Source organism: Salvelinus alpinus, chromosome 24 (assembly GCF_045679555.1).
Source record: "Salvelinus alpinus chromosome 24, SLU_Salpinus.1, whole genome shotgun sequence".
NCBI classification, from domain to species: Eukaryota; Metazoa; Chordata; class Actinopteri; order Salmoniformes; family Salmonidae; genus Salvelinus; species Salvelinus alpinus.
In genome coordinates this window covers 45,717,262-45,737,965 of record NC_092109.1, presented here as the reverse complement: position 1 = coordinate 45,737,965, position 20,704 = coordinate 45,717,262, and the positions used below count along the sequence as shown (strand labels likewise).

Sequence of the window (20,704 nt, the reverse complement as noted above, 5' to 3'; positions counted from 1 at the left end):
GACTAGACATAAACAGACTAGCTAGACAGACATACTGACTCACTAGACAGACTAGCTAGACAGACAGACTAGACAGCCTAGCTAGCCAGACAGACAAGACAGCCTAGCTAGACAGACAGACTAGACATAGACAGACTAGCTAGACAGACAGACTAGCCAGACAGGCCAGATATACTGACTCACTAGACAGACAGGCTAGCCAGCCAGACACAGAGACAAACGGACTAGCTGATATAGGTACAGTTACAGTTTAATAACTAATTCACTTTGAATTAAGGAGCACGTTATCCATTATGTTACAGACAGTCTTTATAATGTAAAGGAACACATAACTCTCACGTTGTACCTCGTGCTATCTAAGATTCTCTTCAAAAAGGAGGTTTCAGACTTACTGAGACCTTCCACCTGTAAAAGGTTTCAACAGCCGCCCTGTAAACACACTTTACATTAAAAAGAGAAGTTTGGTATTTTTTTTACAATTTATTTCCATAGTGTTAACTAGATCCAACACTAGGTACAATGTTGACGATGACAGATACAGACATGATATCAAACTGAAAGCATTGAGACAGACAACTTTAACTTTATTATCCAATACATAAAAACCCCTTTACCTTAACCATTCACATCTATACTAGATTATTGTTGTCTGGGACTAAGAGACAAGTTATATTCTGATACATTTGACTTGCCTCGAGCTTCTCTACGGCCCAAATGTCTCCAGAGAGTCCAGGGAACAGTCATAGGAGAAACACCATTTGTGCTAGCGAGGTGAGGTCTGGGAAAGATGTCGCCCTTCTCTCCTTCCTACCAGTACGCAACGCAACGCGGTAACCATGGATACAGAGGGCTCCGGTACAATGCAGGATCATCTAGTTGGTCAGGTAACTTTAATACACAAACAGAAATATCTATTGAATTTTCTGATTCATTAAAGAAAGTTAAACAGAGAGATTATCCGAATATAATTATTAGACCATTTTAAATGTATCTTTCTAAAAAAAAAAGCATGTAGAGAATATCATTTCAGAATATTTAGGGAAGTTAGCTGGCTAACTCATTGATCCTGCTGTATCCTTGTAGTAGACCCCGGTTCAACTGAGAAGTGGGTTTTGGTTTTGCCAGTCGTCGATCGAACACATTTGACCCCACAGACACGCCGTCATCAGATCAGACACGAGTGGAGAAGAGTTTTGGTAGAACCGATATAGTGCACAAAAAAAAACCTATGGACCCGGGTCAAAAGCAGTGCACTATACTGGGACTAGGGTGCTATTTTGGGACCTCAAGCCTGACTGTTGAAAAGGTTGGGGTAGAAACGTAGTCCTTCCACAGAGTCGTCTCTACACAGGTGACCCATCTTCTCTGCTAGTAACAACCTGACAGACAGAGAGACAGAGAGGAGGGATAGATAGAGAGATTGAGACAGAAACATGTAACGTTATCTACAGAATAAACGGTAATCATTTCTAATACACTATATTTACAAAAGTATGTGGACACCCCTTCAAATTAGTGGATTCGTCTTTCAACCACACCCGTTGCGGACAGGTGTATAAAAATCGAGCACACAACCACGCATTCTCCATAGACAAACATTGGCAGTAGAATGGACCTTACTGAAGAGCTCAGTGACTTTCAACGTGGCACTGTTATAGGATGCCACCTTTCCAACCAGTTAGTCAAATTTCTGCCCCGCTAGAGCTGTAAGTGCCGTTATTATGAAGTGGAAATGTCTAGGAGCAAAAACGGCTCAGCCACAAAGTGGTCGGCCACACAAGCTCACAGAACGGGACCGCCGAGTGCTGAAGCACGTAAAAATCATCGACCCTCGGTTGCAACACTCACTACCGAGTTCCAAACTGCCTCTGGAAGCAACATCACAAGAACTGTTCGTCGGGAGCTTCATGAAATGTGTTTCCATGGCCAAGCAGCCGCACACAAGCATAAGATCACCATGCGCAATGGCAAGCGTCGGCTGGAGTGGTGTAAAGCTCAACAACATTGGACTCAGTTCTCTGGAGTGACGAATCACGCTTCACCATCTGGCAGTCCGACGGACAAAGCCTCCAATACAGAAGCTCGCCGCCATTGGACTCTGGAGCAGTGGAAACACGTTCTCCGGAGTGATGAATCACGCTTCACCATCTGGCAGTCCGACAAATGAATCTGGGTTTGGCGGATGCCAGGAGAACACTACCTGCCCCACTGCATAGTGCAAACTGTAAAGTTTGGTGGAGGAGGAATAATGATCTGGGGCTGTTTTTCATGGTTCAGGCCCCTTAGTTGCAGTGAAGGGAAATCTTAACACTACAGCATACAATGACATTCTAGATGATTCTGTGCTTCCGACTTTGTGGCAACAGTTTGGGGAAGGCCATTTCCTGTTTCAGCATGACAATGCCCCCGTGTACAAAGCAAGGTCCATACAGAAATGGTTTGTTGAGATCAGTGTGGAAGAACTTGACTGGCCTGCACAGAGCCCTGACCTCAACCCCATTGAACACCTTTGGGGTGAATTGCAATGCCAAATGCGAGCCTAATGCTCTTGTGGCTGAATGAAAGCAAGTCCCCACAGCAATGTTCCAACATCTAGTAGAAAGCCTTCCCAGAAGAGTGGAGGCTGTTATAGTAGCAATGTTCCAACATCTAGTAGAAAGCCTTCCCAGAAGAGTGGAGGCTGTTATAGTAGCAATGTTCCAACATCTAGTAGAAAGCCTTCCCAGAAGAGTGGAGGCTGTTATAGCAGCAATGTTCCAACATCTAGTGGAAAGCCTTCCCAGAAGAGTGGAGGCTGTTATAGCAGCAATGTTCCAACATCTAGTTGAAAGCCTTCCCAGAAGAGTGGAGGCTGTTATAGCAGCAATGTTCCTACATCTAGTAGAAAGCCTTCCCAGAAGAGTGGAGGCTGTTATAGCAGCAATGTTCCAACATCTAGTGGAAAGCCTTCCCAGAAGAGTGGAGGCTGTTATAGCAGCAATGTTCCAACATCTAGTGGAAAGCCTTCCCAGAAGAGTGGAGGCTGTTATAGCAGCAATGTTCCAACATCTAGTGGAAAGCCTTCCCAGAAGAGTGGAGGCTGTTATAGCAGCAATGTTCCAACATCTAGTGGAAAGCCTTCCCAGAAGAGTGGAGGCTGTTATAGCAGCAATGTTCCAACATCTAGTGGAAAGCCTTCCCAGAAGAGTGGAGGCTGTTATAGCAGCAATGTTCCAACATCTAGTGGAAAGCCTTCCCAGAAGAGTGGAGGCTGTTATAGCAGCAATGTTCCAACATCTAGTGGAAAGCCTTCCCAGAAGAGTGGAGGCTGTTATAGCAGCAATGTTCCATCATCTAGTGGAAAGCCTTCCCAGAAGAGTGGAGGCTGTTATAGCAGCAATGTTCCAACATCTAGTGGAAAGCCTTCCCAGAAGAGTGGAGGCTGTTATAGCAGCAATGTTCCAACATCTAGTGGAAAGCCTTCCCAGAAGAGTGGAGGCTGTTATAGCAGCAATGTTCCAACATCTAGTGGAAAGCCTTCCCAGAAGAGTGGAGGCTGTTATAGCAGCAATGTTCCAACATCTAGTGGAAAGCCTTCCCAGAAGAGTGGAGGCTGTTATAGCAGCAATGTTCCAACATCTAGTGGAAAGCCTTCCCAGAAGAGTGGAGGCTGTTATAGCAGCAATGTTCCAACATCTAGTGGAAAGCCTTCCCAGAAGAGTGGAGGCTGTTATAGCAGCAATGTTCCAACATCTAGTGGAAAGCCTTCCCAAAAGAGTGGAGGCTGTTATAGCAGCAATGTTCCATCATCTAGTGGAAAGCCTTCCCAGAAGAGTGAAGGCTGTTATAGCAGCAATGGGGGAACCAACTCCATATACCTTTTTTAAAAATGTTTTTTAATTTAACCTTTATTTAACTAGGCAAGTCAGTTAAGAACAAATTCTTATTTACAATGACGGCCTACCGGGGAACGGCCTACCGGGGAACAGAGTGTTAACTGCCTTGTTCAGGGGCAGAACGACAGATTTTTACATTTTCAGCTCGGGGATTCCATCTAGCAACTTTTCGGTTACTGGCCCAACACTCGAACAACTAGGCTTCCTGATTTTGGAATGAGATGTTTGACGAACAAGTGTCCACATACTTCTGGTCATGTAGTGTATTATCAACAACAATCAGGACAGCTGTAGTTCAATCCAGTGGGTGACGATGGGAGTTGTAGTTCTATATCCAGTCAGGGACTAGGGAGTGAGTAGTGGTACCTACCTTTCTTTAGACAGAAGAACAGAGAGACCGAGCAGCTTGGCAAACTCCTCAGCTGTCAGAGAGCCTTTATCCGTTACCTACGGGGGGAGGGAGAGAGATGAGTAGGGAGGGAGGGAGAGAGAGAGATGAGTAGGGAGGGAGGGAGAGAGAGAGATGAGTAGGGAGGGAGGGAGAGAGAGAGAGAGATGAGTAGGGAGAGAGAGAGAGAGAGATGAGTAGGGAGGGAGGGAGGGAGAGAGAGAGAGAGATGAGTAGGGAGGGAGGGAGAGAGAGAGATGAGTAGGGAGGGAGAGAGAGAGAGAGAGAGATGAGTAGGGAGGGAGAGAGAGAGAGAGAGAGAGAGAGAGAGAGAGAGATGAGTAGGGAGGGAGAGAGAGAGAGAGAGATTAGTAGGGAGGGAGGGAGAGAGAGATGAGTAGGGAGGGAGGGAGAGAGAGATCAGTAGGGAGGGAGGGAGAGAGAGAGAGAGAGAGATGAGTAGGGAGAGAGAGAGAGATGAGTAGGGAGGGAAGGAGAGAGAGAGATGAGTAGGGAGGGAGGGAGAGAGATGAGTAGGGAGGGAGGGAGGGAGAGAGAGAGATGAGTAGGGAGGGGGAGAGAGAGAGAGATGAGTAGGGAGAGAGAGAGAGAGAGATGAGTAGGGAGGGAGGGAGGGAGAGAGAGAGAGAGATGAGTAGGGAGGGAGGGAGAGAGAGAGATGAGTAGGGAGGGAGAGAGAGAGAGAGAGAGATGAGTAGGGAGGGAGAGAGAGAGAGAGAGAGAGAGAGAGAGATGAGTAGGGAGGGAGAGAGAGAGAGAGAGAGATTAGTAGGGAGGGAGGGAGAGAGAGATGAGTAGGGAGGGAGGGAGAGAGAGATCAGTAGGGAGGGAGGGAGAGAGAGAGAGAGAGAGATGAGTAGGGAGAGAGAGAGAGATGAGTAGGGAGGGAAGGAGAGAGAGAGATGAGTAGGGAGGGAGGGAGAGAGATGAGTAGGGAGGGAGGGAGGGAGAGAGAGAGATGAGTAGGGAGGGGGAGAGAGAGAGAGATGAGTAGGGAGGGGGGGGAGAGAGAGATGAGTAGGGAGGGAGGGAGAGAGAGAGATGAGTAAATAAATTCATAAAAAATCCTACAATGTGATTTTCTGGATTTTCTTTCTCTAATTTTGTCTGTCATAGTTGAAGTGTACCTATGATGAAAATTACAGGCCTCTCTCATCTTTTTAAGTGGGAGAACTTGCACAATTGGTGGCTGACTAAATACTTTTTTGCCCCACTGTATATATATATATATATATTTTTAAATATTGTCACGGGTATATGTAATTTTAACTGACTTGTCCGGAAGGACCCGTACAGATCCAAACGTGACTGCTGCAGTAGAGAGACAGAGACATGGTATAATTTATGCTGCTGCTCTTGCTTTTCACGAGAGTGGAGTGTGTAGTTTGTCGTTGGCCAATCAGAATATATCCTATATCTCACTGGTCACCCCCAAAGCCAATTCCTACTTTGGCCGCCTTTCCTTCCAGTTCTCTGCTGCCAATGACTGGAACGAACTGCAAAAATCACTGAAGCTGGAGAGTCTTATTTCCCTCACTAGCTTTAAGCATCAGCTGTCAGAGCAGCTCACAGATCACTGCACCTGTACATAGCCCATCTGTAAACAGCCCATCCATCTACCTCATCCCCATACTGTATTTATTTATTTATCTTGCTCCTTTGCACCCCAGTATCTCTACTTGCACATTCATCTTCTGCACATCTACCATTCCATTGTTTAAATGCTATGTTGTAATTACTTCGCCACCATGGCCTATTTATTGCCTTATCTCCCTTATCTTACCTCATTTTCACTCACTGTATATAGACTTTTTCTACTGTATTATTGACTGTATGTTTGTTTATTCCATGTGTAACTCTGTGTTGTTGTTTGTGTCGCACTGCTTTGCTTGATCTTGGCCAGGTCACAGTTGTAAATGAGAACTAGTTCTCAACTGGCCTACCTGGTTAAATAAAGGGTTAGGGTTATATATATATATACTTCACTTCACTGCCGGTTTCATTTAAAAAATAAAATAAAGAGGTCATGAAACCGGCAGTAGGCTGCAGTCACAGAGCCTCCATGTGGCAAAAGTTAGGAGATATCTAATCAATGGAAGATGGAATTAAAATGACGGCATTAAAAGTTAAAGGAGAAGGACAGCTAACAGCGACAAAGAGTCAACAGCTTCTACTTCATATTCTGAATGGAGTTATTTGTAACTGTAGGATGAGAAAGGCATGCACTGCAGCCTCAATTACCTCAGTTAGCTAGCTTAACTAGCTTCTCCCGGTCACTGCATCCTCAATTACCTCAGTTAGCTAGCTTAACTAGCTTCTCCCGGTCACTGCAGCCTCAATTACCTCAGTTAGCTAGCTTAACTAGCTTCTCCCGGTCACTGCATCCTCAATTACCTCAGTTAGCTAGCTTAACTAGCTTCTCCCGGTCACTGCAGCCTCAATTACCTCAGTTAGCTAGCTTAACTAGCTTCTCCCGGTCACTGCATCCTCAATTACCTCAGTTAGCTAGCTTAACTAGCTTCTCCCGGTCACTGCAGCCTCAATTACCTCAGTTAGCTAGCTTCTCCCGGTCACTGCATCCTCAATTACCTCAGTTAGCTAGCTTAACTAGCTTCTCCCGGTCACTGCATCCTCAATTACCTCAGTTAGCTAGTTTAACTAGCTTCTCCCGGTCACTGCAGCCTCAATTACCCCAGTTAGCTAGCTTAACTAGCTTCTCCCGGTCACTGCAGCCTCAATTACCCCAGTTAGCAAGCTTAACTAGCTTCTCCCGGTCACTGCAGCCTCAATTACTCCAGTTAGCTAGCTTAACTAGCTTCTCCCGGTCACTGCAGCCTCAATTACCCCAGTTAGCTAGCTTAACTAGCTTCTCCCGGTCACTGCATCCTCAATTACCTCAGTTAGCTAGTTTAACTAGCTTCTCCCGGTCACTGCAGCCTCAATTACTCCAGTTAACTAGCTTAACTAGCTTCTCCCGGTCACTGCAGCCTCAATTACCCCAGTTAGCTAGCTTAACTAGCTTCTCCCGGTCACTGCATCCTCAATTACCTCAGTTAGCTAGCTTAACTAGCTTCTCCCGGTCACTGCAGCCTCAATTACTCCAGTTAGCTAGCTTAACTAGCTTCTCCCAGTCACTGCAGCCTCAATTACCCCAGTTAGCTAGCTTAACTAGCTTCTCCCGGTCACTGCATCCTCAATTACCTCAGTTAGCTAGTTTAACTAGCTTCTCCCGGTCACTGCAGCCTCAATTACTCCAGTTAACTAGCTTAACTAGCTTCTCCCGGTCACTGCAGCCTCAATTACCTAAGTTAGCTAGCTTAACTAGCTTCTCCCGGTCATTGCAGCCTCAATTACTCCAGTTAGCTAGCTTAACTAGCTTCTCCCGGTTTGATGCAGTCAAGACAGGTACTACGTAATCATATTTGATGATAAATAACCTAGGCAGCTATTAGTCTGCTATAGTGCGAGTCGGCTTGGTTGGTTGCCGTCTCTCCCTCCCTGTTCCCTGTGTCACTCCCTCACAGCATGGCCCCTCCCCGGCCTACTAGATCGGCACCTCTCCTCTCCCGCTTTTATCAGCTCCGCTCAAAGTAGCTTAAAAAATATATTATTTTTCTGCTGCTTCCCTCACCCGGATCGTAAACGGGTCTGGATCCATCCAGGTCTATACGGAATGGGTGTAGTTGTCCTCTGGTTTATTCGGAACAGGTCTTAATACTTAAAAAATTTATTGATGCATATCGGGTCCGGGTGAGAAAGCCCCCAGGTCCACTTCCTCTAATTTGTCTATCACTAGCAGCAGCAACTCACTGTGTCATTCTGGGTAAATGTTCTTGGTGAATAAAAGTGATTGTGATTCTTACGTTGTCCAGGGCCGAGGAGATCATCTCCTCCTCACTGTGGGACTGCAGCTGAACCACCATCACACCACTGTCAAAGATACGCAACCTGGAGGGAGAGAGGGGGACGGAGGGAGAGGGGGACGGAGGGAGAGAGAGAGGGGGACGGAGGGAGAGGGGGAGAGAGGACGAAGGGAGAGGGGGACGGAGGGAGAGGGGGAGAGAGGACGAAGAGAGAGGGGGATGGAGGGAGAGGGGGACGGAGGGAGAGAGGGGACGCAGGGAGAGAGAAAGGGGGACGGAGGGAGAGGGGGACGGAGGGAGAGGGGGACAGAGGGAGAGAGGGGACGCAGGGAGAGAGGGGACGCAGGGAGAGAGAGAGGGGACGGAGGGAGGGGGACGGAGGGAGAGAGAGAGAGAGAGGGGACGGAGGGAGAGGGGGAAGCAGGGAGAGAGAGAACGGAGGGAGAGAGGAGGGGGGACGGAGGGAGAGAGAGAGGGGGGACGGAGGGAGAGAGAGAGGGGGACGGAGGGAGAGAGAGAAAGAGGAGAAGAAGGGAGAGAGAGAGGAGAAGAAGGGAGAGAGAGAGGAGAAGAAGGGAGAGAGAGAGGAGAAGAAGGGAGAGGGGGGACGGAGGGAGAGAAGATTAAAAAAAGGGGAGAAAGAAGGAAGGGGGTGATGGAAACAGAGTTAAAATGAAAAGAATGAAGTTTAACAGGGAGTTGGTAAAGCAACACAGTGAGGATCGTAAAAGACAGTCTGTCTTTTAGACTGTTGTTCCACTACTACGGTTTTCCTGTTGCTCTAACACAGAGTCAGTAGGTTTTCATTTTAAGCAAGTAGAAGGACCAGGCATGAGTCCCAAACGGCACCCCATTCCCTACATAGTGCACTACTTTTGAAAACAACCCTATGGGCCCTGGTCAAAAGTAGTACACTATATAGGTAATAGGGTAACAATTGGAAAGTGGCCTGGGTCTGAGTTCTCTGTTTTCTTTTGAATCTCTGGGAAGGGGCAGGAAGTGACACGGCCACAGGAAACAGCCTCCAACAACAGGAAGTCAAACAGGAAGAGCTCGGCCGATTCCTCTATGACACACACAAACTGACCTCAGTGGTAGCTTCAGCGACTCAAACATCTTACAGGCATTCACCAAATCCTCTGGAGACAGCAGCTAGGAGGAGAGGATGAGAGAGAAGGGGGAAAAGAGGGGAGAGAGGAGGAGAGAGAAGAGAGAAGAGAGGACGAGAGAAGGGGGAAAAGAGGGGAGAGAGGACGAGAGACGAGAGAAGACAAGAGAGGAGACAAGACAAGAGAGGAGACAAGAGAGGAGAGGACAAGAGAGGAGTAAGAAAAGAGGGGAGAGAAGACAAGAGAGGAGTAAGAAAAGAGGGGAGAGTACGAGAGAGGAGTAAGAAAAGAGGGGAGAGAGGAGAGGATGAGAGAGGAGTAAGAAAAGAGGGGAGAGAGGAGAGAAGTAGAGAGAGGAGTAAGAAAAGAGGGGAGAGAATAATAAAGATAGGGAGGTATTGTTTATAAAAACGTAACACTGAACAAAAATATAAAAAAGCAACAATTTAAAAGATTTTACTAAGCTACAGTTCATATTTGTAATGAACTCAATTCATTAGGCCCTAATCTATGGATTTCCCATGACTGGGATTACAAATACACATCCGTCAAAGATACCTTAACAAACAAAAAAAGGTAGGTAGATCAGAGAACCAGTCAGTATCTGGTGTGACCACCATTAGCCTCATGCAGCACAACACATCTCCTTCACATAGAGTTGATCGGGCTGTTGATTGTGACCTGTGGAATGTTGTCTCACTCCTCTTCAATGGCTGTGTGAAGTTGCTGGATATTTTGGCGGGAACTGGAACACACGGTCATACACGTCGATCCAGAGCATCCCAAACATGCTCAATGGATGACATGTCTGGTGAGTAATGCAGGCCATGGAAGAACTGGCACATTTTCAGCTTCCAGGAATTGTGTACAGATCCTTGAGACAATGGGCCTCAGGATCTCGTCACGGTATCTCTGTGCATTCAAAATTGCCATTGGTAAAATGCAATTGTGTTTGTTGTCCGTAGCTTATGCCTGCCCCATACCATAACCCCACCACCACCATGGGGCACACACTGTCTAACAGCATGTTCCAGTTCCCGCCAATATCCCGGTGCAGTTGAAACCGGAATTCATCCGTAAAGAGCAGACTTCTCCAGCGTGCCAGTGGTCATCGATGGTGAGCATTTACCCACTGAAGTCGGTCACGACGTCGAACTGCAGTCAGGTCAAGACCCTGGTGAGGACGACGAGCACGCAGATGAGCTTCCCTGAGACGGTTTCTGACAGTTTGTGCAGAAATTCTTCACTTGTGCAAACCCACAGTTTCATCAGCTGTCCAGGTGGCTGGTCTCAGATGACCCAACGGGTGAAGAAGCCAGATGTGGAGGTCAATTCACTCTGGTGGACATTCCTGCAGTCAAGCATGCCAATTGAACACTCCCTCAACGTGAGACATCTGTGGCATTGTGTTGTGTGACAAAACTGCACATTTTAGAGTGGCCTTTTATTGTCCCCAGCCAGGGCCTAAAATGAACACCACAACCTGCCAAATGCAGGCAGATTTTGGCATTGTTGTCTATTTCAACAGCCACGTTGGCAGGTCGTCAGGGCTCCACAGTGTGAGCATTTAATTCGCATTTGTGAATAAAATGTCAAGTATGATCACATTTATAGTAAAATAAATGCTGCAGTAGCTGTTTTCAAAGTATTTCTGCCATTTTGTTTCATAGCTGGTAAATGAATCAAAGAACTATGAATCCTATATAACCCACTTCGCGCTGCAACACTGCCTGGCTGGGGGCTGTTCGCACTTGGAAGCGCTGAGTGAAATAATCATTTTTAGAAGCGCTGCGCACACACACATAAAAGTTGGCTTAAATTGACTTGAAATGAAAGTCTACTGAAGTGAGACATTGTGTCGTTGTGTTTTTTGGCTAAATACATTGTTTTGTTCAAGCTAGGTTGTTTTGCTATATTTGAGTTGCTAGGGAAGAGAAGGTAACGCTTGTAGTAGTCGGACTCGATCTCACAAACATGACGCGTTACCACAGCAACCTCCTGCCCTTAAAGGGACAGGTGAACATTTGTCTCATCTTTGATATTTTGGTTAAAAGACTCCGGTCACAAACAACTAAATTAAAGATTTTACCAATATACCACATTACTTCTTACTAGTAATACATTTTGTTTTAGAAACTTTACAAAACATGCTCATAATTATTATTCTTTTTTTGTAATTTTAGCTGTGAAAAAAAATGAGTGGCTGGTAGATTTTTTATTTACTAGTGGACCAAAAGGTAAATGTTATGCCCTGTCCCCAGCACAAGGTGCACCTGTGTAATGATCATGCTGTTTAATCAGCTTCTTGATATGCTACACCTGTCAGGTGGATGGAGTATTTTGGCAAAGGAGAAATGTAAACACATTTGTGCAAAACATATAACTAAGATTGAGGCGACCACCATATTTTAGCTAGCTAACATTAGCATTGCTAGCTATTTTTGATTCACTTCGCTAGTAACAGTAAATGGCAACATTGCCATCACTCTAAAAGTACATTTGACAACATCATAATATGGCAAAGTTGCTTCCTACTAACTATTTTCCTACTTTAGCGATGTCATTGTATTTCCATGCCACTCTAAATGAGTGTAATCTAGAAGAGAAACATTACCCTCTGAGGTGCAGCCCTCGTCTAGAGAACAAATAAATAGTGTATGCAGCTACGGTGGTACCAGCTGACTCATGTCTGACTACAGCAGTGTACTAACTAGCAGCAACAAACCCAATCCAACCCAGGGCCGTAGCAAAACATGTCCCAGTTGGTAGCATAGTGTAACATGTCCCAGTTGGTTGCATAGTGTAACATGTCCCAGTTGGTTAAATAGTGTAACATGTCCCAGTTGGTTAAATAATGTAACATGTCCCAGTTGGTAGCATAGTGTAACATGTCCCAGTTGGTTAAATAGTGTAACATGTCCCAGTTGGTTAAATAGTGTAACATGTCCCAGTTGGTTAAATAGTGTAACATGTCCCAGTTGGTTAAATAGTGTAACATGTCCCAGTTGGTAGCATAGTGTAACATGTCCCAGTTGGTTCAATAGTGTAACATGTCCCAGTTGGTTGCATAGTGTAACATGTCCCAGTTGGTTAAATAGTGTAACATGTCCCAGTTGGTTAAATAGTGTAACATGTCCCAGTTGGGTCAATAGTGTAACATGTCCCAGTTGGTTACATAGTGTAACATGTCCCAGTTGGTTACATAGTGTAACATGTCCCAGTTGGTTACATAGTGTAACATGTCCCAGTTGGTTAAATAGTGTAACATGTCCCAGTTGGTTACATAGTGTAACATGTCCCAGTTGGTTAAATAGTGTAACATGTCCCAGTTGGTTAAATAGTGTAACATGTCCCAGTTGGTTAAATAGTGTAACATGTCCCAGTTGGTTAAATAGTGTAACATGTCCCAGTTGGTTAAATAGTGTAACATGTCCCAGTTGGTTACATAGTGTAACATGTCCCAGTTGGTTAAATAGTGTAACATGTCCCAGTTGGTTAAATAGTGTAACATGTCCCAGTTGGTAGCATAGTGTAACATGTCCCAGTTGGTTAAATAGTGTAACATGTCCCAGTTGGTTAAATAGTGTAACATGTCCCAGTTGGTTAAATAGTGTAACATGTCCCAGTTGGTAGCATAGTGTAACATGTCCCAGTTGGTTAAATAGTGTAACATGTCCCAGTTGGTAGCATAGTGTAACATGTCCCAGTTGGTAGCATTGTGTAACATGTCCCAGTTGGTTAAATAGTGTAACATGTCCCAGTTGGTTAAATAGTGTAACATGTCCCAGTTGGTTGCATAGTGTAACATGTCCCAGTTGGTTACATAGTGTAACATGTCCCAGTTGGTTAAATAGTGTAACATGTCCCAGTTGGTTAAATAGTGTAACATGTCCCAGTTGGTTAAATAGTGTAACATGTCCCAGTTGGTTACATAGTGTAACATGTACCAGTTGGTTAAATAGTGTAACATGTCCCAGTTGGTAGCATAGTGTAACATGTCCCAGTTGGTTACATAGTGTAACATGTCCCAGTTGGTTAAATAGTGTAACATGTCCCAGTTGGTAGCATAGTGTAACATGTCCCAGTTGGTAGCATAGTGTAACATGTCCCAGTTGGTAGCATAGTGTAACATGTCCCAGTTGGTTCAACAGTGTAACATGTCCCAGTTGGTTGCATAGTGTAACATGTCCCAGTTGGTTAAATAGTGTAACATGTCCCAGTTGGTAGCATAGTGTAACATGTCCCAGTTGGTTAAATAGTGTAACATGTCCCAGTTGGTTAAATAGTGTAACATGTCCCAGTTGGTTAAATAGTGTAACATGTCCCAGTTGGTTACATAGTGTAACATGTCCCAGTTGGTTAAATAGTGTAACATGTCCCAGTTGGTTAAATAGGGTAACATGTCCCAGTTGGGTCAATGGTGTAACATGTCCCAGTTGGGTCAATAGTGTAACATGTCCCAGTTGGTAGCATAGTGTAACATGTCCCAGTTGGTTACATAGTGTAACATGTCCCAGTTGGTTAAATAGTGTAACATGTCCCAGTTGGTTAAATAGTGTAACATGTCCCAGTTGGTAGCATAGTGTAACATGTCCCAGTTGGTAGCATAGTGTAACATGTCCCAGTTGGTTGCATAGTGTAACATGTCCCAGTTGGTTACATAGTGTAACATGTCCCAGTTGGTTACATAGTGTAACATGTCCCAGTTGGTTAAATAGTGTAACATGTCCCAGTTGGGTCAATAGTGTAACATGTCCCAGTTGGTTACATAGTGTAACATGTCCCAGTTGGTTACATAGTGTAACATGTCCCAGTTGGTTACATAGTGTAACATGTCCCAGTTGGTTACATAGTGTAACATGTCCCAGTTGGTTACATAGTGTAACATGTCCCAGTTGGTTAAATAGTGTAACATGTCCCAGTTGGTTGCATAGTGTAACATGTCCCAGTTGGTTAAATAGTGTAACATGTCCCAGTTGGTTACATAGTGTAACATGTCCCAGTTGGTTAAATAGTGTAACATGTCCCAGTTGGTTACATAGTGTAACATGTCCCTGTTGGTAGCATAGTGTAACATGTCCCAGTTGGTAGCATAGTGTAACATGTCCCAGTTGGTTAAATAGTGTAACATGTCCCAGTTGGTTACATAGTGTAACATGTCCCAGTTGGTAGCATAGTGTAACATGTCCCAGTTGGTTACATAGTGTAACATGTCCCAGTTGGTTAAATAGTGTAACATGTCCCAGCTGGTAGCATAGTGTAACATGTCCCAGTTGGTTGCATAGTGTAACATGTCCCAGTTGGTTAAATAGTGTAACATGTCCCAGTTGGTTACATAGTGTAACATGTCCCAGTTGGTTAAATAGTGTAACATGTCCCAGTTGGTTACATAGTGTAACATGTCCCAGTTGGTAGCATAGTGTAACATGTCCCAGTTGGTAGCATAGTGTAACATGTCCCAGTTGGTTAAATAGTGTAACATGTCCCAGTTGGTTACATAGTGTAACATGTCCCAGTTGGTAGCATAGTGTAACATGTCCCAGTTGGTGGCATAGTGTAACATGTCCCAGTTGGTGGCATAGTGTAACATGTCCCAGTTGGTTGCATAGTGTAACATGTCCCAGTTGGTTACATAGTGTAACATGTCCCAGTTGGTTACATAGTGTAACATTTCCCAGTTGGGTAAATAGTGTAACATGTCCCAGTTGGTTAAATAGTGTAACATGTCCCAGTTGGTTGCATAGTGTAACATGTCCCAGCTGGTAGCATAGTGTAACATGTCCCAGTTGGTTGCATAGTGTAACATGTCCCAGTTGGTTAAATAGTGTAACATGTCCCAGTTGGTTACATAGTGTAACATGTCCCAGTTGGTTAAATAGTGTAACATGTCCCAGTTGGTTACATAGTGTAACATGTCCCAGTTGGTAGCATAGTGTAACATGTCCCAGTTGGTAGAATAGTGTAACATGTCCCAGTTGGTTAAATAGTGTAACATGTCCCAGTTGGTTAAATAGTGTAACATGTCCCAGTTGGTTACATAGTGTAACATGTCCCAGTTGGTAGCATAGTGTAACATGTCCCAGTTGGTTAAATAGTGTAACATGTCCCAGTTGGTTACATAGTGTAACATGTCCCAGTTGGTTACATAGTGTAACATGTCCCAGTTGGTTACATAGTGTAACATGTCCCAGTTGGTTACATAGTGTAACATGTCCCAGTTGGTTAAATAGTGTAACATGTCCCAGTTGGTGGCATAGTGTAACATGTCCCAGTTGGTGGCATAGTGTAACATGTCCCAGTTGGTTACATAGTGTAACATGTCCCAGTTGGTTACATAGTGTAACATGTCCCAGTTGGTTACATAGTGTAACATTTCCCAGTTGGTTAAATAGTGTAACATGTCCCAGTTGGTAGCATAGTGTAACATGTCCCAGTTGGTAGCATAGTGTAACATGTCCCAGTTGGTTACATAGTGTAACATGTCCCAGTTGGTTACATAGTGTAACATGTCCCAGTTGGTTACATAGTGTAACATGTCCCAGTTGGTTACATAGTGCAACATGTCCCAGTTGGTTAAATAGTTTAACATGTCCCAGTTGGTTAAATAGTGTAACATGTCCCAGTTGGTTAAATAGTGTAACATGTCCCAGTTGGTTGCATAGTGTAACATGTCCCAGTTGGTTAAATAGTGTAACATGTCCCAGTTGGTTACATAGTGTAACATGTCCCAGTTGGTAGCATAGTGTAACATGTCCCAGTTGGTTACATAGTGTAACATGTCCCAGTTGGTAGCATAGTGTAACATGTCCCAGTTGGTAGCATAGTGTAACATGTCCCAGTTGGTAGCATAGTGTAACATGTCCCAGCTGGTAGAATAGTGTAACATGTCCCAGCTGGTAGCATAGTGTAACATGTCCCAGTTGGTTACATAGTGTAACATGTCCCAGTTGGTAGCATAGTGTTACATGTCCCAGTTGGTTACATAGTGTAACAGGTCCCAGTTGGTTACATAGTGTAACATGTCCCAGTTGGTTAAATAGTGTAACATGTCCCAGTTGGTTACATAGTGTAACATGTCCCAGTTGGTTAAATAGTGTAACATGTCCCAGTTGGTTAAATACTGCAACATGTCCCAGTTGGTAGCATAGTGTAACATGTCCCAGTTGGTTCAATAGTGTAACATGTCCCAGTTGGTTACATAGTGTTACATGTCCCAGTTGGTAGCATAGTGTAACATGTCCCAGTTGGTTGCATAGTGTAACATGTCCCAGTTGGTAGAATAGTGTAACATGTCCCAGTTGGTTGCATAGTGTAACATGTCCCAGTTGGTTAAATAGTGTAACATGTCCCAGTTGGTAGCATAGTGTAACATGTCCCAGTTGGTTACATAGTGTAACATGTCCCAGTTGGTTACATAGTGTAACATGTCCCAGTTGGTAGCATAGTGTAACATGTCCCAGTTGGTTAAATAGTGTAACATGTCCCAGTTGGTTACATAGTGTAACATGTCCCAGTTGGTTAAATAGTGTAACATGTCCCAGTTGGTAGCATAGTGTAACATGTCCCAGTTGGTTAAATAGTGTAACATGTCCCAGTTGGTTACATAGTGTAACATGACCCAGTTGGTTACATAGTGTAACATGTCCCAGTTGGTAGCATAGTGTAACATGTCCCAGTTGGTTAAATAGTGTAACATGTCCCAGTTGGTTAAATAGTGTAACATGTCCCAGTTGGTTACATAGTGTATAATGTCCCAGTTGGTAACATAGTGTAACATGTCCCAGTTGGTAACATAGTGTAACATGTCCCAGTTGGTTACATAGTGTAACATGTCCCAGTTGGTTACATAGTGTAACATGTCCCAGTTGGTTAAATAGTGTAACATGTCCCAGTTGGTGGCATAGTGTAACATGTCCCAGTTGGTTAAATAGTGTAACATGTCCCAGTTGGTTGCATAGTGTAACATGTCCCAGCTGGTAGCATAGTGTAACATGTCCCAGTTGGTTGCATAGTGTAACATGTCCCAGTTGGTTAAATAGTGTAACATGTCCCAGTTGGTTACATAGTGTAACATGTCCCAGTTGGTTAAATAGTGTAACATGTCCCAGTTGGTTACATAGTGTAACATTTCCCAGTTGGTAGCATAGTGTAACATGTCCCAGTTGGTAGAATAGTGTAACATGTCCCAGTTGGTTAAATAGTGTAACATGTCCCAGTTGGTTAAATAGTGTAACATGTCCAGTTGGTTACATAGTGTAACATGTCCCAGTTGGTTAAATAGTGTAACATGTCCCAGTTGGTTACATAGTGTAACATGTCCCAGTTGGTTACATAGTGTAACATGTCCCAGTTGGTTACATAGTGTAACATGTCCCAGTTGGTTACATAGTGTAACATGTCCCAGTTGGTTACATAGTGTAACATGTCCCAGTTGGTTACATAGTGTAACATGTCCCAGTTGGTTAAATAGTGTAACATGTCCCAGTTGGTGGCATAGTGTAACATGTCCCAGTTGGTGGCATAGTGTAACATGTCCCAGTTGGTTACATAGTGTAACATGTCCCAGTTGGTTACATAGTGTAACATGTCCCAGTTGGTTACATAGTGTAACATTTCCCAGTTGGTTAAATAGTGTAACATGTCCCAGTTGGTAGCATAGTGTAACATGTCCCAGTTGGTAGCATAGTGTAACATGTCCCAGTTGGTTACATAGTGTAACATGTCCCAGTTGGTTACATAGTGTAACATGTCCCAGTTGGTTACATAGTGTAACATGTCCCAGTTGGTTACATAGTGCAACATGTCCCAGTTGGTTAAATAGTGTAACATGTCCCAGTTGGTTAAATAGTGTAACATGTCCCAGTTGGTTAAATAGTGTAACATGTCCCAGTTGGTTGCATAGTGTAACATGTCCCAGTTGGTTAAATAGTGTAACATGTCCCAGTTGGTTACATAGTGTAACATGTCCCAGTTGGTAGAATAGTGTAACATGTCCCAGTTGGTTACATAGTGTAACATGTCCCAGTTGGTTACATAGTGTAACATGTCCCAGTTGGTTACATAGTGTAACATGTCCCAGTTGGTAGCATAGTGTAACATGTCCCAGTTGGTAGCATAGTGTAACATGTCCCAGTTGGTAGCATAGTGTAACATGTCCCAGTTGGTAGCATAGTGTAACATGTCCCAGCTGGTAGAATAGTGTAACATGTCCCAGCTGGTAGCATAGTGTAACATGTCCCAGTTGGTTACATAGTGTAACATGTCCCAGTTGGTAGCATAGTGTTACATGTCCCAGTTGGTTACATAGTGTAACAGGTCCCAGTTGGTTACATAGTGTAACATGTCCCAGTTGGTTAAATAGTGTAACATGTCCCAGTTGGTTACATAGTGTAACATGTCCCAGTTGGTTAAATAGTGTAACATGTCCCAGTTGGTTAAATAGTGCAACATGTCCCAGTTGGTAGCATAGTGTAACATGTCCCAGTTGGTTCAATAGTGTAACATGTCCCAGTTGGTTACATAGTGTTACATGTCCCAGTTGGTAGCATAGTGTAACATGTCCCAGTTGGTTGCATAGTGTAACATGTCCCAGTTGGTAGAATAGTGTAACATGTCCCAGTTGGTTGCATAGTGTAACATGTCCCAGTTGGTTAAATAGTGTAACATGTCCCAGTTGGTAGCATAGTGTAACATGTCCCAGTTGGTTACATAGTGTAACATGTCCCAGTTGGTTACATAGTGTAACATGTCCCAGTTGGTAGCATAGTGTAACATGTCCCAGTTGGTTAAATAGTGTAACATGTCCCAGTTGGTTACATAGTGTAACATGTCCCAGTTGGTTAAATAGTGTAACATGTCCCAGTTGGTAGCATAGTGTAACATGTCCCAGTTGGTTAAATAGTGTAACATGTCCCAGTTGGTTACATAGTGTAACATGACCCAGTTGGTTACATAGTGTAACATGTCCCAGTTGGTAGCATAGTGTAACATGTCCCAGTTGGTTACATAGTGTAACATGTCCCAGTTGGTTAAATAGTGTAACATGTCCCAGTTGGTAGCATAGTGTAACATGTCCCAGTTGGTTACATAGTGTAACATGTCCCAGCTGGTAGAATAGTGTAACATGTCCCAGCTGGTAGCATAGTGTAACATGTCCCAGTTGGTTACATAGTGTAACATGTCCCAGTTGGTAGCATAGTGTTACATGTCCCAGTTGGTTACATAGTGTAACAGGTCCCAGTTGGTTACATAGTGTAACATGTCCCAGTTGGTTAAATAGTGTAACATGTCCCAGTTGGTTACATAGTGTAACATGTCCCAGTTGGTTAAATAGTGTAACATGTCCCAGTTGGTGGCATAGTGTAACATGTCCCAGTTGGTTGCATAGTGTAACATGTCCCAGTTGGTTACATAGTGTAACATGTCCCAGTTGGTTACATAGTGTAACATTTCCCAGTTGGGTAAATAGTGTAACATGTCCCAGTTGGTTAAATAGTGTAACATGTCCCAGTTGGTTGCATAGTGTAACATGTCCCAGCTGGTAGCATAGTGTAACATGTCCCAGTTGGTTGCATAGTGTAACATGTCCCAGCTGGTAGCATAGTGTAACATGTCCCAGTTGGTTGCATAGTGTAACATGTCCCAGTTGGTTAAATAGTGTAACATGTCCCAGTTGGTTACATAGTGTAACATGTCCCAGTTGGTTAAATAGTGTAACATGTCCCAGTTGGTTACATAGTGTAACATGTCCCAGTTGGTAGAATAGTGTAACATGTCCCAGTTGGTAGAATAGTGTAACATGTCCCAGTTGGTTAAATAGTGTAACATGTCCCAGTTGGTTAAATAGTGTAACATGTCCCAGTTGGTTACATAGTGTAACATGTCCCAGTTGGTAGCATAGTGTAACATGTCCCAGTTGGTTAAATAGTGTAACATGTCCCAGTTGGTTACATAGTGTAACATGTCCCAGTTGGTTACATAGTGTAACATGTCCCAGTTGGTTACATAGTGTAACATGTCCCAGTTGGTTACATAGTGTAACATGTCCCAGTTGGTTAAATAGTGTAACATGTCCCAGTTGGTGGCATAGTGTAACATGTCCCAGTTGGTGGCATAGTGTAACATGTCCCAGTTGGTTACATAGTGTAACATGTCCCAGTTGGTTACATAGTGTAACATGTCCCAGTTGGTTACATAGTGTAACATTTCCCAGTTGGTTAAATAGTGTAACATGTCCCAGTTGGTAGCATAGTGTAACATGTCCCAGTTGGTAGCATAGTGTAACATGTCCCAGTTGGTTACATAGTGTAACATGTCCCAGTTGGTTACATAGTGTAACATGTCCCAGTTGGTTACATAGTGTAACATGTCCCAGTTGGTTACATAGTGCAACATGTCCCAGTTGGTTAAATAGTGTAACATGTCCCAGTTGGTTAAATAGTGTAACAT

The 20,704-nt window shown here is 44.0% G+C and overlaps 1 protein-coding gene across 1 annotated transcript in view; it reads right to left on the bottom strand.

The window, feature by feature from the left end:
• Positions 1-232: 232 nt before the first annotated feature.
• The window catches only part of vps36 (vacuolar protein sorting 36 homolog), a 42,856-nt gene continuing 22,384 nt past the window's right edge, over positions 233-20,704 (bottom strand). Inside the window, exons 11-14 of the mRNA XM_071365006.1 lie at positions 9,235-9,299; positions 8,148-8,232; positions 4,246-4,322; positions 233-1,379 (exon numbers count right to left, since the gene is read on the bottom strand). Of these exons, the coding sequence (XP_071221107.1) occupies positions 1,286-1,379; positions 4,246-4,322; positions 8,148-8,232; positions 9,235-9,299 (321 nt within the window). The 3' untranslated portion in view covers positions 233-1,285. The remainder of the gene's footprint in view (positions 1,380-4,245; positions 4,323-8,147; positions 8,233-9,234; positions 9,300-20,704) is intronic.